We start from the raw sequence: 15,727 nt of genomic DNA on the forward strand, positions 1-15,727 counted from the left end.
ACCTACACAATGTAATTTAATTCTGCCTAACAGCCCTGCACTAAATCCTTCCATAGTTAAGCTTGCAATACTCAGTTTTGGTGACACTATATCAGAGAGGTGTCTGTCTGTAAGAGGCTGCAGTGCTGCTGAATTATATTCCATCTATTTAAATGTGTTCCTGAAAAGTTGAGATGTCTGTAGTGTTTATTAAAAATACCAACAATGAGCAGTCTCCTGCCTGCCATGTCATTTCCAGTCTCAATATCCACTGTGATTAGCTTGTTTCATTCCTCTGATTTTTCATATTGTCCAGACATGAATGGACATCAGCAGCGGCCTGAAAGGCAGGAGAAACTCCTAAAACCATGTAAATGGTCAGCATTGCTCTGACACCATGATGTAATGCATTTAAATGCAGAACCACTGGTACAGACTGGAAGTAGTTTTTGATGCACAAATGATCCGTTTACTGTACATTGTAACATTGATTCCATGTGCCTTATATCTAGGTGTTCATTGTTGGGTTGCTTTTTGTATGTAGGAGGACTAAGTGCATCATCCACCTGTAAGGCAAACACTGCATAAAGGTAAAGGAAAGAATATTCCACTCCAGCGTTTTGCAGAACTGCCTGGTGTGATATGGGTGTCTTACAGCATGTGTTGAGTCATTTCATGTACTCTTTACCTGTACAAACTTTGGCATTTTATCAAGTCATTATGTAATAACCCCATCAAGTGTGATATCAGGCACATGCATGGACATCTGTAGTCTTTGCTCCAGGACTCTATACACCCTCAATTTTTGTCAGATTGACAGCTGGTTAGCAACACTGGTGTTGTAGGAGCTGAGAAGACTGTGCATTGTTTTGCAGCATGTTTTCAGTCTGTGGTATTTTGTCTTAAAATCTGGTCTAAATGGCACTTTGTATATCTGCACAAAAAGATTTTATGACATGACCCCCCCCCCCCCCCCCCCGAACAATGTATGAATCCATTCTGTTACCTGATAAATAGACTACTCCTTTTATATTGGCTGATTTAAAAAATGATGCATTTATGTTGTATGAAATTTAATGTAAATAAAAAAGACAGACTGCAAAACATGAAACTAATGCCCCCCCCCCCCGCGCCACATTGGCATAAATGGTAAACACAGACATATGGTTTGACTATGTGGCCTGTCCAAGACAAATCATGCATTATATATGTATATTTACATTACATCTGCCATATTGGTACCTCATGAAAACATAAATTCTGTTGACTTTCCTATATCCACACAATTTTGGATAGCTGTTGCAAACTGAATATTTTTGGTATGACATGAAATCTCCATTTAATTCTGATCTCCGTATGTTGGAAATGTAAAATGGGAAATCTATGACATTGTTTTTAATGTTTATGGAATGACCATTTTTGCACAGCTCTTGGTTTTTCAAGATCTTTTTACTTCCTCTATCAGTACAATGAGGATTTAACATATTTTCTCTCCGATGTGGTTCTGTTCAAACAGCTTGTTTCTCAAAGTTGTATGACGATTGAATTATCACAGAGCTTTAAAGTATGGTTTACCCACGAGTCAGTTTTATAGGCTCAGACATGTATGTCACTGTAATGAGGAATTTATTAATAAAGCTGCTGCCATAAATTGTCTGGACAGAGGCTACTCTTTACAGTGTGTTGATAAGGCCTACCAAGGTGCTTTCTCTAGATCCAATCTTTTACAAAGAAGTGTCAAAAAAGATGAAAGCTACTCCATCTCCTGTATACCCACTTAGACTCATCAGGTCTTTATCCTTAGAAACACCATTATAAAGCACTGGCCTATTTTGGCCTCTGATTTGGCCTTTTTGTTTTATAAATCTGAGGATCTCTGATTAATGATGGCTGTAGCCTGAGCCCTCTCAAAGCCTCATTTACTATGTGATGACATTGTAATTGATACTATTATAAGGTGCTTTCTGAATGGATATGTTTTTTTCTGTATTCACTGTGTTCCACCTGCTTGCTTTTGCATTTGGGGATTGTATGAAATGTTTTCTGCAGCACCTTGCTAAGACCAAGCTGGGTGGTGCGGTGGTTGTCCTGCAGCATGAAGAAGAAGAAGAAGAAGAAGAAGAAGAAGAAGAAGAAGAAGAAGAAGAAGAAGAAGAAATTTATTAATGTCTGAGGGGAATTTAAATTTTTCATTCTGTTGTCATACATACATACAGGACCTAAACATGCATTAAATGGGAAGATGTCAAAGTGAGGGGTTTGCCCATGGACAGGCATGCTGGGTGGTTGGGGTCCGGTGCCTTGCTCAAGAGCTCCTCTGCAGGGCCCAGGAGGTGAACTGGCACCTCTCTAGCTACCAGTCCACGCTCCGTATTTGGGAGACTCGAACTGGCGACCCCCTATCGTCCCTAATGACAGAAAAAAGCCCATTTCTGGGCCTTCAGTGCTCATTGACTCCATTACCCAGAATCCTCAGCTCAAAACAGACAACACTAGCAGCACATGCCTTTATCATGGCGGCCTCCACTAAAAAGATGGTCGGTGTGTCTGAAGACTCCAGCAGTAGTGACGATGAAGCGCTGAAAAAGTGTCGGGAGGCAGTTTGGGAGACACAAAGTGTGAATAATAAAGGTAAAAGTTTTTCTTTTATCTCATAGTGAGGGACGTAGTGAACTTGCCTGTACAAGCAGATAAACTCCGGTAGAAATACGGCGGCAGTAGCCTGGTGAAAAGTCCACCCTTAATACATGTAATGCACATACAGAGATAGTAACGTTAGTTGTCATTAAACGTTACCTGAAGGTACGTGACTGTCAAAAATAAAACATTTTATTGGACTTCATAGCTCATTAACGTGCTCTAACCTTTAGCAGGGTTACTGGTTTCAACTTTCGGTACCAACAACTGAGCTGGTAGTCCATTAAAACGCATTCTGAGAGTTTGTCATATGCATTTTACCTGTTGAAAACTGCTGGTGTGTTTGCTTGTTACAGACGGGGAGAGCAATGTGCAACAATCAAAGCGGTAAGCTATTTTTGTCCTCATAACATCAAACTTTAATCTGTATAAACAAGGAAGAGGGGCTACTGTAAAATTGTTTGTGCTTCACACAGTTTAAGAAGCCTATATAACTAACTTTTCAGCTTCCTACCATTAGGAAGTTGACACAGTTCCAGTGTGTCAGCTATAGTTATATATGAAAGGTGCTGCAGTAAAATTGAATGCTGAATTTCATACAAATATTTGAATATCACAAATGAGATAAGTTAAAATATTTTCTTGCCATGCAACAGTGTTGTTGTCGCTGACCATGACCATGATGGCAACGAGCTCCAGGTCACACAAGGGTTTCGAACACACGTTGCCAAAAAGTTGGGACATCTTCTTGACAAGTAAGTAGTTTGGCAGTGTAGAGAAGTTTAGCATTGTAATGCAATCATCTCCGAATAATGTGAGGACAGGATGCACATATTTTTACATGTTACTTATAATATGCCTGCCACTGTCAGCTCCATTACAGAGATGAAGATGGAAACTTTGTCCTGTTTGCAATCAGCAAAATGTGATGATGATGATGATGATGATGATGATGAAGGTGAGGTTTGTCTTTATTTTTGGTACTTGCAAATTTCATGGGGATTCTGTCACATTTTCTTTAAATGTACATCCCTCCATGTTTTCCTTTGGCTTTTATTTATTTATTTATCTATTTTTCAGGGTTTCGTCTTTTTTCTACATCAGTCCCAGGACAGACAGCTGATGATCCTCCAGCCCCTGTGAGGCGCCGGCCTATTCCCAGCTCAAGGTTCTTATCATTTTGTTTTTAAAGAACTTCCATTATTTGTATATCTTGGGCTAATTAAAGCTGTATAGTAACTGACTGAGTGACCACTGCTGCCACAGTCTGCAGAGACAGGAGGTGGTTAGTCAGTCGGTCGATTGGTGAGGAAAACTGCCTTTGCACTTTGCACTGGATCAGCCAAAAGCAAAATTCAGTTGCAATAGCCTGGTTTTAGCTAGACTCACAAGTCAGTCTTTAGACGCTTTGCTTAACTAAAGACTGATGACTTTCTCCCTGATTTTGTGTTTAGATGGGTGGATACAATTTCAGAGTTTCAAAAAACTCCCTACATTGCAGAACCAATAGTAAATCTGCAGGGCGGTCCTTCGGTGGCTCGCTGAACTCTTGTGCTTGTAAACATAGTCCAACTAGAAACACGTGTAGAGGTACAAAATGGCTCAGCCACACTCGCAGAAAACGCTGTCAAAGTTAGTGGATGTTTGTCGCGTTTGCGGCGACACATTCTCGCCAACTAAAAGAAACAAACATAATCTTTTACAAGGCCATGACTCATCCGTCCGGCCGGACTATAGAGGCAATCGCCTTGTTGTTTGCAAATACTTCCAGGCAGAAAACCAGCAGATCACATTTTTCAAATCACTGTATCACTGTTTAGACTAATCCGATGTTTGTAAAGTCTATAAACACAATGATTGAACAAACATTACTATTTCTTAGCAGTTAGCAGTGTCTGTAATAGGTAATAACTCAATAAAGGGTCCGTGAAAAAAATAATTTTTCCAGCGGATATCTTAGTTACAACATGATTGAGCTAGCAAAGCAGTTTTGTGTTGCTATGTGTGGTATTAATTCAGTTTTGGGAAATCACGATGTCTAGAAAGCATCAGTGGCTGCAGCTGACAGGGACAGCTAACAGCAGCTGCAAAGCAAACATCAGGACGTCATCTGTTAAAAGCCTCCCATTGTCGGATACGACATGAAACTAATCCAGTTAGCTCAATCATGTTGTAACTAAGACATCCGCTGGAAAAAATATTTTCTCCATGGATGAGCACACGTTTGATAAAACAGAGTTAAATCTCTCGGCATCCATTTTCAAGCTCTCTGTGTGTTTGTGTCCTTGCGGACGAGAAAAGGGGGAGCGCACATTTCCGAGAAGGCCTGTCCTTTTCAAAAATGCAAGAGGTGTTGCTTTGTTGCCGGCCGTTTTCGCCGGTGTGTTAATCACACTTTAGAAAGGAGTGTCCCCAGACTATCAGAAGGCGGAGATCTCTGATTGTCTGGTGGCAAGACTTTTTTTTTAGCCTATGGAGGGCAGTCACTATGATCATTTACAACACAATACTTAGAATTAAATATGTTGCACTGAAATTTCAAGATTTGGACCTGAATCAATTAACAACATGACTAAATACCCATACAGGTATATTGGTTTTTAACTGAAAAAGTGGTTTGGGGGTTTAGTAACTCTAACGTTACACATTCCTCTGTTGGTGACAGTGACAGCGACAGTGAGATGGAAACAAGGCTGAAGGAGGCAGCAGTGTCTGTCAAAGATCTCTTATCCACATCGTCACTGCCCTCTACATTCTCCACTCCCTCAGCAGAGCCTCCCTGCTCAGAACAAGTAAAGAAAAGGAAGAAAGTGGCAGAGGAAGAGAAGAACCATGTTGTTAAAAAGAAGAAGAAAAAGAGGAAACAGAATCAAGAAGAGAGCGAGCAGGTGGACTCTGCAGGTTCTCCTCTTAATGCTCACAGAAATGGTGAGCACGGGAACTCTGAGCAGGAACACATGCAAGTCAAAGTAAAACGGAAAAAGAAAAAGAAGCAAAAGTTTCGCACAGAGGAAGAAGCTTTGAACTGAATTTCTAAGGACTAATCTTTCACTGTTTTGGGATGTTTGTTCTCCAGTCTGCAAAACCTTTCAAAACATTTTGAGTATATTTAAGAAAGCCATTTGTTTCATAACATAAGGAAAATACATTAGAAAAAAGTTTATCTAAACATTAATGTATTCATTCCATTGCTCATTGTTATTCTTGAGATAGTCTTTACTTTGTTATTAAAGATACTTATTAAGAGTGTGAAAAAGCATTTCAAGGCAATGACATAAAAAATGCAGGTAACATGCAGTTTACAAGTTAAAACTCAATGTACAATTTTTGAATGTTACTAAAACATCTTAATAAAAATACATTTTGGTGTTGATTTTTCAGTTGATTGTTGTATCAAAAGTTAATCTTCTCTAATGTCAATCCTTGTTCGTATTACAGTGGCACAGAGTTTCAGAGAGCCTGTGAAACATCAAAGCTGAATCGCCACTGTGGCCCCTGACTCCAGGTTTTTTCTGGAAATTTAAACCAGAGGTAGCTGTCCATCCAAAACACCATCATGCTCCTGAGACCAGCTGATAGCGAGGAGACACTATGTTGCCAGAGCACTTCTACTGCGCAGTAGACACCATTTGTGTAGGGATGTAGGAGCTGATGTCTGTTGGTGAGGGCGAGAGGAGGTGAGACTGGTGACTGTCTGTTGTCTGAGAGGCCGGATACAGCTCAAGGCTCTCGGAGGAAGCTGTTGACAAAGAGAAAATTGGTTTATCTGGGCTGGAAAGCTATTTGTAACACTAAATTGTTTGCAGCACAGAAGCAGAAACTACAGATAGACTACAGGCAGTTTAATAACCCTTCATCACATGTTCATTTATGTAGAATTGAAGCTGCATAGTAGAAGTTGGAGTGTCCTCTGGGTTACTCCTTTGTAGGTGTGGAAGGCAATGAGGATATGGTCATACAGTCCCTATTATTATTATTATTATTATTATTATTATTATTATTACTACTATTATTATTATTATTATTATTATTATTATATGCAAAATAATGGCAAGAATATGGGGACGGCAATTGCACAGGGAAAACATCTACAATGTAAAAGGGCTCAATCAAACACGTCATGAAATAGGTTAACACCCAACCAAATTACGCACACTGTAATGGACGTGAATCAGATGAACACATTCTACTGAAATGTACTAGCTATGATGAGGAATAAGGTAAATGCTTCCGCGAATGGAAGCAAAAATCAACTTGGGAAGGCATCGTTGAAATTGTGTAGTCTTTTAATTAAATACCTAAAGGAAGATGGCAAAGATAATTTAGTTTTGTCTTTGGTATAGATTTTTGCCTATGTACTGGTAAACTGGTTTGCCACTCAACAATAAAACCCACAGACATCGATTTTTTTTTTTTTTTCATCTCAAATGTTGCAGTTATTAAAAAAAGGTTGCATGCAACGAATTGATTATACTCGTGATGATGGATGCATGGGAAATACTCTTATTTGCTTCCTTGCTAAGAGTTAAAGGGCCAGTTCGTAGGATTTAGTGGCATCTAGTGGTGAGGTCGCAGATTACATGTAGGAGAATTACAGTGGCCTATACAGAAACACAAATGGCCCTATCTAGAACCAGTTTTTAATTTGTCCGTTCTTGGCTAATGTAGAACAACATGTCATTTACGCTGATTTCACTCCAGTGTGTCAATAGGTGGAACTAGACAAAAACAGGGAGCAACACAAGCTATAAGCTAATGTTATCCCTGCAGCATTTAGGCAGTCATTCCCAACTGATTCAGACAGGGGAAAAGTAATCACTGTGGTGACTGATACAGACTCGACTCCGTGGAGGAAAACACAGGCTTTAAGAACATGTTTCTTTTGTTTGTATTCAAGCCCTGTTTCAATATTCCTTCACAATTTTTGAAGAATTGCTCCTTTTGTTTGTATTTGTTTATAACTACAGTATTACATTTTATATTTTATAAGGAGCTGTTTTTGTTTTATATGTTGCTTAGAAGACACCCCAAGAGATGGGTCACTCAGGTACAGCTGATGATACGTAACAATGGTAATTTTAATATGTAAATTAATTAAAATAAATGAAATAATAAAAAAAGTTTTAAAAAATCAATTAAATTTCTCGTATCGAAAACGTACCATACCATGACACCACCATATCATATTGAACCTAACTTTGAATTTTGGGAACTGTTACGCCCCTAGTAGATGCTAATACGGCTCATTCTAAGATAACAAAACTGATTCTCATTTTCAGGTGATTATAAACTAATTAAAACATAATCATGAACATTATTTACCATTTCTGCCAAAACACGCCCCTAAATCCTGCACACTCAACCTGTAAATGAGAAGACTGATACCACTCTCCACTTTGACAGTGGTGTAAATCGTGTCATCTTACTCTTGACAATAAAGGAAATAAAACATAGTTCCCAAAATGTTGAACTACTCCTTTAAAATCATTGCAAGCACTTTGTTGAGTTTATATGTTAACATTTAATTGGTTAATGTCAATTCCAACAAAACATTGCAGAACATCCCAATTTCTCAAATTCATCTAATTGGCCTAAACAATTATAGGTTGGAGGTCCCTTTAAACTTTGCGAAACTAGCTATGATGTCATCCCAAAGATGTAATAGGATGTAGATGTCAAGGAGTAAGCCTGTATTTACAGATGTTTACCTGGCACAGGTGTGTGCGGCTGCAGGTGTAGAGAGTCTTCTTGTAAAGGTGGGTCCGTCTGTTCCTCGGGATCTGCTGTTAGAATCTATGCAAAACAAAAATCATTTTTTTAAAATCAAAATAGGATTATTTGAGCCTTAACAACTGGTCTGACCCATTTACCTGTCTGACAGCAGTGAGGCTGGTCAGCGTCCCCAGGCTGCTGCTGTCAGCAATGACCATGGCTTGAGACAGCAGACTGGACGAGTGGTACTGGGGTGAATCTGATTTGTTGTACACTGTAATGAGAAACAGATGCATGAGTCCTTACTCAACGTAACATGTTAAACTCACATCACTTTCAAGCTGTGGCCTTACTGTGACATGGCAGCTGCGCCATGGTTGCCATGAAGGGACTGGCCCCCATGTGACTCTGGAGCTGGTGTGATATTGGCTGCTGGGAAGAGGCATGAAGCTGCTGCTGGAATGAGATTGGCTGGAGAGTGGTGAAACCGCCCCCCACATTGTTGATAACAGGCACGGTCTGAGGCTGTGTGGAGGTTAAACCTGGGAATCAACCCCCAAAGACATTGTTGTCAGAATTTTAATTTCATTCTTACCACAGAAAAGAGGGGAAACTAGAGAGGCGATGTTACCAATGAGAAGTGAGGACTCCCCCAGGCTCATGACGCTAGGCAGTGAGGCCATGATGAGGCCCTGTGAAGAGGCAGGGGAGGCAGACAGACTGTGCAGGGAGGTCAGAGTGCTTACTGGGGGCAGTGGTCCACCGCTAGACACCTGAGACCAGAAGACAGCACGGTCACAATGGCTGCAGTCTATACAGGTAGACTTGAATATAAACTAGGACCACGATGACACATGCTCTCACCAGCTTGGGGTTATGTGTCTCGAGGAGTGTGTGGCTGGGCTCCAGTTGGATAGGGCTGACCACCAATCGTCCCACTCTGTCCCCTCCGCTGCCTCTGGCTGAGCTAACAGCGTCACACAAGATTTGCTGGCTATATTTCACACCTGGAAAAGTCAGGCCCCACAACACTGATAGGAGTTTGAATTTCACACACACATCAAACATAAATTAGTTGATAGCTCCAAATGGCAGCATGACGTAACAGAGAAATATGAACATCAGTACCAGAACCAGAACAGTCAAGTCTTCAAGTGTGTGCTCGTTATTTTACACCAAGGGATCAAAAAGACAAGAAAGTCTTAAGATCTGGTGTGGGTGAGTCTATCTTTGTCTCAACACAACACTCGCTACATATTTTAGAAGGCAGTTTTTATTTCACTTTGAATTTCCATTAATCACTCCTCAAGCTTGCCTGGACACTATCAGGGTATTACCGTGTTCAGGACTTGGTGGGAGGTTGGGGTGAGAAGAGGAGGCGGATTGGCTGGTAAAAGGTGTGTCCAGAGCCAGTTTGTGACGGAAGGCCTCCTCTTTGCGGCGGTTGGCGAACCAGTTGTACACTCGGACCTCAGTTACTAGGTTTGAGCCCAGGCCAGCAAGCTGGGAGGGCGACACCCCCCTCTGATGACACTCTGCCCTGAGGGAGGAAGAGCACACTGGTACATGGCTTTACATCTTGAAGGCATACACTGTCTCTTTTAAAGTGTGGCACATTCACTGTTGTAGTCAAGACCACCTAAACCAAGACCAAGTCATGACCAAGACCAGAGTGTATCAAGACAACATCAAGACTTGGAGTGGTCGAGAGTGGTCAAGTCCAAGAACAGACTAGCACGAGTCCCACATTGCACAACACACAATAAAATGTGGAAGATGCAAACCACAGGGACTCCTCAAATTGATTATTGCTGATTTAGTTATGAATATTTATTGTTATAAAGAAATATGTAAGATCAGATATCAAGCTTTTTCTTTTCTTTTGTTTGTGCACTTGTATGTTTACAACAGGGGTCTGGGAGAAACAGCATCTCAGTCTCATCTATGTCCTGTACATGTGGCAGAATTGACAATAAAGTTGACTTCGACTTTGACTTTTGTAAAGAGCATGTCAGGCCTTTGACTTCTCCCTTTGACATCGGTCACTATGTCTCACCTGTTACAGTCCTCCACCAAGCCCTCCCTCTCCTCCTTGCTGGGGTTCTTCTGCCGTTCATAGGCGTGGAAGAGGATCTGCAGGGATGCTGGACCCCATTTGAACCTGTTCCTCCGTCCTTTCCTGGTCTCCTCTCCTTGCTCCTCCACAGACGGAAGGCCATGTTTGGCGTTGGTAAATTCTGAAAGGGAATGGCCTTTTTTATTTTTCTGTTTTTTACATCTCTCATTCAGTCTCACACTGTTAGAGAACTGATATTTGATGCATGTTTGAAAGCAGAAATTCGGGCCTTTGCAGTTCAACAGCTGCTTGTGTACTCACGCTGGCTGATCTCGCATTGCTTCTTGACGTACCAGGTGTACAGAGAGGCCCTCTTCTGGTTCTTCATAGGCGTGCCTTTGTTGAGGTGCTGGGAGAGATGGGACTGGTTGAGTCCTGTGGACTCTACCACCTCTCTCTGAGGGAGGTTGTGCTGCTGCATGTAGCTTTTAACCATTTTAGCAACATGCCAGGGATCCTCCCTGTCACACAGACAAATTTTTAATGTGTACTCGCCTATCTAACGTTCTCATGTATTCTTATATTCATTTGACAGAAGTGAATCCCTTTTTCCTTTCTCTAGTATTTCTGGGTTAAACCTTTTCTGGAAAGGTCTCAACAGTCACAACATTGGACATAATGCATGGCCACTCAGACGGAAGTAGACAGAGGCTTATTGACAGAGAGATAAGGGAAAGCACAAAGGGGCAAAGTCCAGCCCTTTCAGATCACTGGAGGGGAAAAAAGGTGTGAAAGGTTTATGAATCCTAATTTAACACTCCCTAACTCTCAGGGCAGGAGCAGATAAAAGACACAAAATTTCAAATTTCTGACTTTACAAGATTCTAATTCAGCACACAACCTATTTTCAGATATTTTTTTAAACAGAAAACTGTAATAAAATCTATTTTAATAAGCTGATTAGTGAATGTTTAATACTTTTTAAAAATACACATCTCAGTAAGGTGTAAGATGTGCACAGTGTATTCCAAATATCAGAAAAGAGGCCCAAAACGATGTAGAAATATCACTGGCGCCTTGTGTAAACATTGCCTCACATGACCAGCCCTACTCCATTAATCTTCACCTATGCATGTAGCTTATTTATTAAGAAATGGCCAGAGAATAATGATGGGGGTGGGTAATTAGTAACTAGCAAAGGAGGAACCCTCTTTAAATTCGCCTCAGAAGCCAGATTGCAGAGGGAGAGAGACAGAGAAGCAGGAGAAGGAGGGAGGATTTTGTAAAGAGAGGGGATCCAAGCTTAAGAAGAATAAAGGAAAAGGGGATATTATCAGGTAAACTGTTGTTTCAGCTCTCAGGTGCTTAGTTTTCATATACAGGAGGTGAAAGAGAAGAGAAGAATTCAAAAACAGTGTTGATGAATCAGTCAAGGCATTTTGGAAATTTGACCCGATCAGGTCCTGCACAACTTGCTGCATGAGAATAGCAGTAAGTGAGAGATTAAATTGATTTTGCTGTTGCCATGAAGCTTTGGATCTACTTACTGCAGTAGGCGGTCAACTTCATTCCTCAATTTAGCTGCCTCTTCTGGGGAAAGCTTCTCCAGCTCTCGGAATATAGGTGGTGGGAAATCCATCTCTCCTTCCTCAGAGCTCTCTCCGTCCCCCCTCTCTCCTCTCTCGACACCAGCACTTGCCCTATCTCGCTCCAGCTCCCCTACGGCTTGGACCAGGACATCCCGGGACAGTCCAGATCCCAGCAGGGCCCAGATCAGCTGCTCCTGAAGGGCGGTCAAACGGCTCGGCCTCGCCATGGCTGCCCCGGCCCTCTCCTCTATCCTGTCTTCCATTACGCTGATGCCTTATGTCACTGCTGCCTTGCAAACAAACGCTCGTGTGCACTGCCACACTCAGATGAGAGCAAGACAGGCAGCGTTGGGCCTCATAATATTTGTAGTCCCTCTTCAGCTTAAAGAACATATACTTTCATTTTCCCTGTGTTGAATTTCCTCTCAGTGTGTACTGAGCTGCCTGGTTTTAGCTCTCCACCTGCTGTTTTGCTTTCAAAGGTCAGTTTTCTTTTTTTTTTAACCTTCCTCCTCTTTACCCCCTCCTCCTTACAGGCGCCCTGTGAACTTTGTCCCCACTCCCTCAGTCCCCAACAGTGACCAAAGTGCAATTTAAAAACAATAAATAAACGTGAGGGGACTTTACAGTTACATTCAGGGCTGCAGAGGCAAAAGATCACCTCACATATAGAGGACAAGTAAAAAGAAACACAAAAGTGGAGTTGTGTGGTGCATTTATATATGTACCGTAGGTATTCATAATTTCACAGTGACTCAAACTTTTGGGAAAGCTCCTTTTACTCTTTTGTGTGAATTATGGATATTCCAGATTTTGATGTTGAAACATGTAGTTTAAAATGTCATAATAAAAGCAAAGACAAGTATGAGATTAATATTGTAGTTATTTAAGGTGGAGCTTTGAACAAATGTGGGATTGTTTCATCTATGGATAATGTGAAGTTAAAGCCACACTGTGTTAATTTTTTTACCATGTTAATTTTTTTGGAGGGAGGCGCCATCTTGTTAGGATCACACTCTGTTACCTGTGCCTGCTACAGTGGTCAAGCAACAGTATTTGGACAAACTAATTACATTAAACAGCATAGGTCCATATGACTTGGCACCGCAAGGCTGGATTACAGACCCTGATGCGCTACCTCCACTCACATTTTAAACTCTCTCTTTTTGGATTGAGTGCACTTCTGTTAACAGTGGTAACAGAGCACGTATCTCACAACATGGCGCCCCTGTCCTGGCCAGCATGATGTAGGGGCGACCGACGATGTTTTATTGGATGACCACTTCCTTCCTGAGCTTGCATGGGAAATTTCATAGTTGTGTGAAGAAGTGTGCAGATTTTACAGCCAAAACACTGATTTTCAGATATGAAAGTAATTTCTAGATGCAGGTCTATATTTTTCAGTAAGTACTGATATTGTTGAAATTAGAATAATGTAATTTGTATTAGATTAAAGAGTAGTCTCTTAGAAAAAATGTGAGGTATTTCATCTTCATCTTTCATCTTAAACCGCCATGCTGCTGCAGCTCACTAAACACTGGAGGACACGGGTGGGGATGGTTGTAACAGCTTTTATGAAAGTGTTACATCTAACCCCAGTGACAACTAAACACATCTTATCTCCTCTATCTCTTTAACAGGCCAGGAGAGTTAGAGGTTAAAAGTGATAGGGGTGTGCCTGCACACATACTAAAAGTGAGGCAGGGAAAGACATTAAGGTCTGTCCCCAAATAATACTCTTTCTGCCATGTAACACTGAGCAGACACTGCAAGAAATAACAAAACATCAGAGACAGAGAACCAACACAGCTGCCTTATGTGGCAGCAGTGTCACGGCAGTCAAAATTCTTCAGTGCAAAGCAAAAGGACATCTTGAGTGGTAACCTAACTGAGGCAGCAGACTTACTTTAGACTCATGAGGTACTAAGCATCTGACAGGTACAGGTTAGGAAGTTAGACAATAGTGGGAATTGGTTATTATCTTATGTATCCGTTTTTTTATGCATAATTTTTGTAATTTTGTTATTTTAAATTTTTCATTCTTATTGTTATAACTTACCCCGGTTGTGTTACAAGTTACCCCAGTGGTGGGGCAGGTTGTAACAATGGAACTGCTTGTATTGGACAGCAGTTAAGTTCTGTAATATAGTTGATGTTGGAAATATCGCTATTTGTAGTAGACAAAAAAAAGATGCTTTGTGTCAAAATTTGACAGCACAGAAATTCAGCAAGTTAAGTGCTGAGACAAAAAGCATCACAACCATCCCCAGTCTTCCCAACTGTCATTCTCTGTAACAGTGGATCATACATATGCTGATCACATATTAAATGTTCTTCTATGAAGGAATTAGCTATCAAATGTAGTGGGGTAAAAAAGTGTTCAATTTCCCTTTGTAACCTAGTATAGTAGAAGTATAAAGTGAAATAAAATGATAAACTTTATCTAAGTGCAGTGGCTAAATGTATATCAAGCACATCACCACAGCCACAGTACTTCAGCATAGCCACAGTGAAATCAAGACCTCAGTTACAATAGCAGCTCTGAGAGGCACAGCAATACTTTGAGCTAAATGCTAACATAAACATGCTAACATGCTCAGAATGACTAATGGCAATGTTTACCATGTGTATGCTCTTAGTTTTGCATTTTTTCAGGTATTCACAGATTAAAATCTGTCAGTGTTGCTAAAGGAAAAATAAAGGGATGAACAGAGTTGATGACAATTCATCCTAAAGAGGGGCAGGAATTTATGAGGTGGACCGACTGACAGACATTGCCATCTCTGCAGCCATGCTGCTAGCATTGCTAAAATGGCAGATGACTGTGTATCATAATGGCGAATAGCCATGTATCTTTTAATTTGGTCTTTAGCAGTGCTGCAACATTTTATGATTAATCAATTGGCAGAAAATTAATCAGGATCTTTTTTGATAAGATTTATCATTTCATGTTTTAAGAAAAAAATTGCATCCATCTCTAGCTTCAGCTTCTTAGATGTGATGATTTGCTGCCTTTCTCCACTGAATATCACTGTAAAATGAATATTTGATTTAGACTTATTGGTCCAACAAATTAAGACACTGGAAAGCATCATTAGGCTCTGGGAAACTAGGATGTACATTTCATGCGTTTAACATTTCGCAGACCAAATGATTTAATTGAGAAAATAACCAGCAAATTACTTGATTAAAAGAATTAGGTAGTTGCAGCCGTAGTCTTTCATGACACATAACTTGAGTTAAGGCTCATTTATGCTCCCGTTACGTACAAAAATAAATCCTTAACCCATAACTGGCACTACCCATATACTTAAGTGACCCTTTATGTTGGCATAGACACATTCCTAGATGGCACTAAAGGGCACACGAGGGAACAACATGGCGACAGTGGAGGTCGTCATAACTATGTAAATCATTTGAGGCAGTGTTGTAAATGGCAGTGGTCTGAGGCCATTAAATACATTGCGACAAGTGAATTATTTTCACCATTACTAATTTGCTCCGTCATTTTTAAGATGTCTTTGTCACCTCTCCCTTGAAATAGGCAACACTGTCCCCACAACCAAAAGGTACTTCTCCATGTCTGTAAACTTTCAGAAAACATGCACAAATATGGATATAATGAACAGACAAAAGGCTTGTTCTGTGTCCTTACATATGTATCCAAAAGTGAGCATAAATGAGTCTTTAGTCACAAGGAAAAAGATCGTAATGGGGTTTGGATCAAAAATCTAAGCACCGGCAGCCGTCTCCC

The 15,727-nt window shown here is 40.7% G+C and overlaps 2 protein-coding genes across 6 annotated transcripts; one reads left to right on the plus strand and one right to left on the minus strand.

Moving 5' to 3' along the window:
- The first annotated feature begins 2,455 nt into the window (after positions 1–2,455).
- c9h12orf43 (chromosome 9 C12orf43 homolog) lies at positions 2,456–5,989 on the plus strand. Of its 4 annotated transcripts, none has more exons than XM_033620511.2 (6): positions 2,456–2,610; positions 2,973–3,003; positions 3,273–3,371; positions 3,489–3,574; positions 3,697–3,784; positions 5,282–5,989. In XM_033620511.2, exons 1-6 carry the CDS (start codon positions 2,493–2,495, stop codon positions 5,643–5,645), a joined length of 786 nt encoding a protein of 261 aa, XP_033476402.2. In that variant the 5' UTR covers positions 2,456–2,492; the 3' UTR covers positions 5,646–5,989. The 4 variants fall into 4 exon arrangements, with proteins under 4 accessions (XP_033476402.2, XP_078027054.1, XP_033476404.2 ...); XM_078170928.1 differs by having other exon boundaries at positions 3,489–3,569; positions 3,695–3,784; XM_033620513.2 differs by having other exon boundaries at positions 3,489–3,563; positions 3,695–3,784.
- On the minus strand, positions 5,701–12,378 carry hnf1a (HNF1 homeobox a). 2 transcript variants are annotated; one of them, XM_033620510.2, is made up of 10 exons: positions 11,932–12,378; positions 10,706–10,905; positions 10,385–10,565; positions 9,666–9,868; positions 9,193–9,335; positions 8,960–9,101; positions 8,682–8,870; positions 8,487–8,602; positions 8,325–8,409; positions 5,701–6,355 (listed from the first exon to the last, which is right to left on the minus strand). In XM_033620510.2, the coding sequence occupies exons 1-10, from the start codon at positions 12,234–12,236 to the stop codon at positions 6,225–6,227; spliced, it is 1,695 nt and encodes a 564-aa protein (XP_033476401.1). In that variant the 5' UTR covers positions 12,237–12,378; the 3' UTR covers positions 5,701–6,224. The 2 variants fall into 2 exon arrangements, with proteins under 2 accessions (XP_033476401.1, XP_033476400.1); XM_033620509.2 differs by having other exon boundaries at positions 9,193–9,359.
- Positions 12,379–15,727: the final 3,349 nt, after the last annotated feature.

The sequence above is a fragment of the Epinephelus lanceolatus genome, chromosome 9 (genome assembly GCF_041903045.1).
Source record: "Epinephelus lanceolatus isolate andai-2023 chromosome 9, ASM4190304v1, whole genome shotgun sequence".
In the NCBI taxonomy this organism is placed as follows: domain Eukaryota; kingdom Metazoa; phylum Chordata; class Actinopteri; order Perciformes; family Serranidae; genus Epinephelus; species Epinephelus lanceolatus.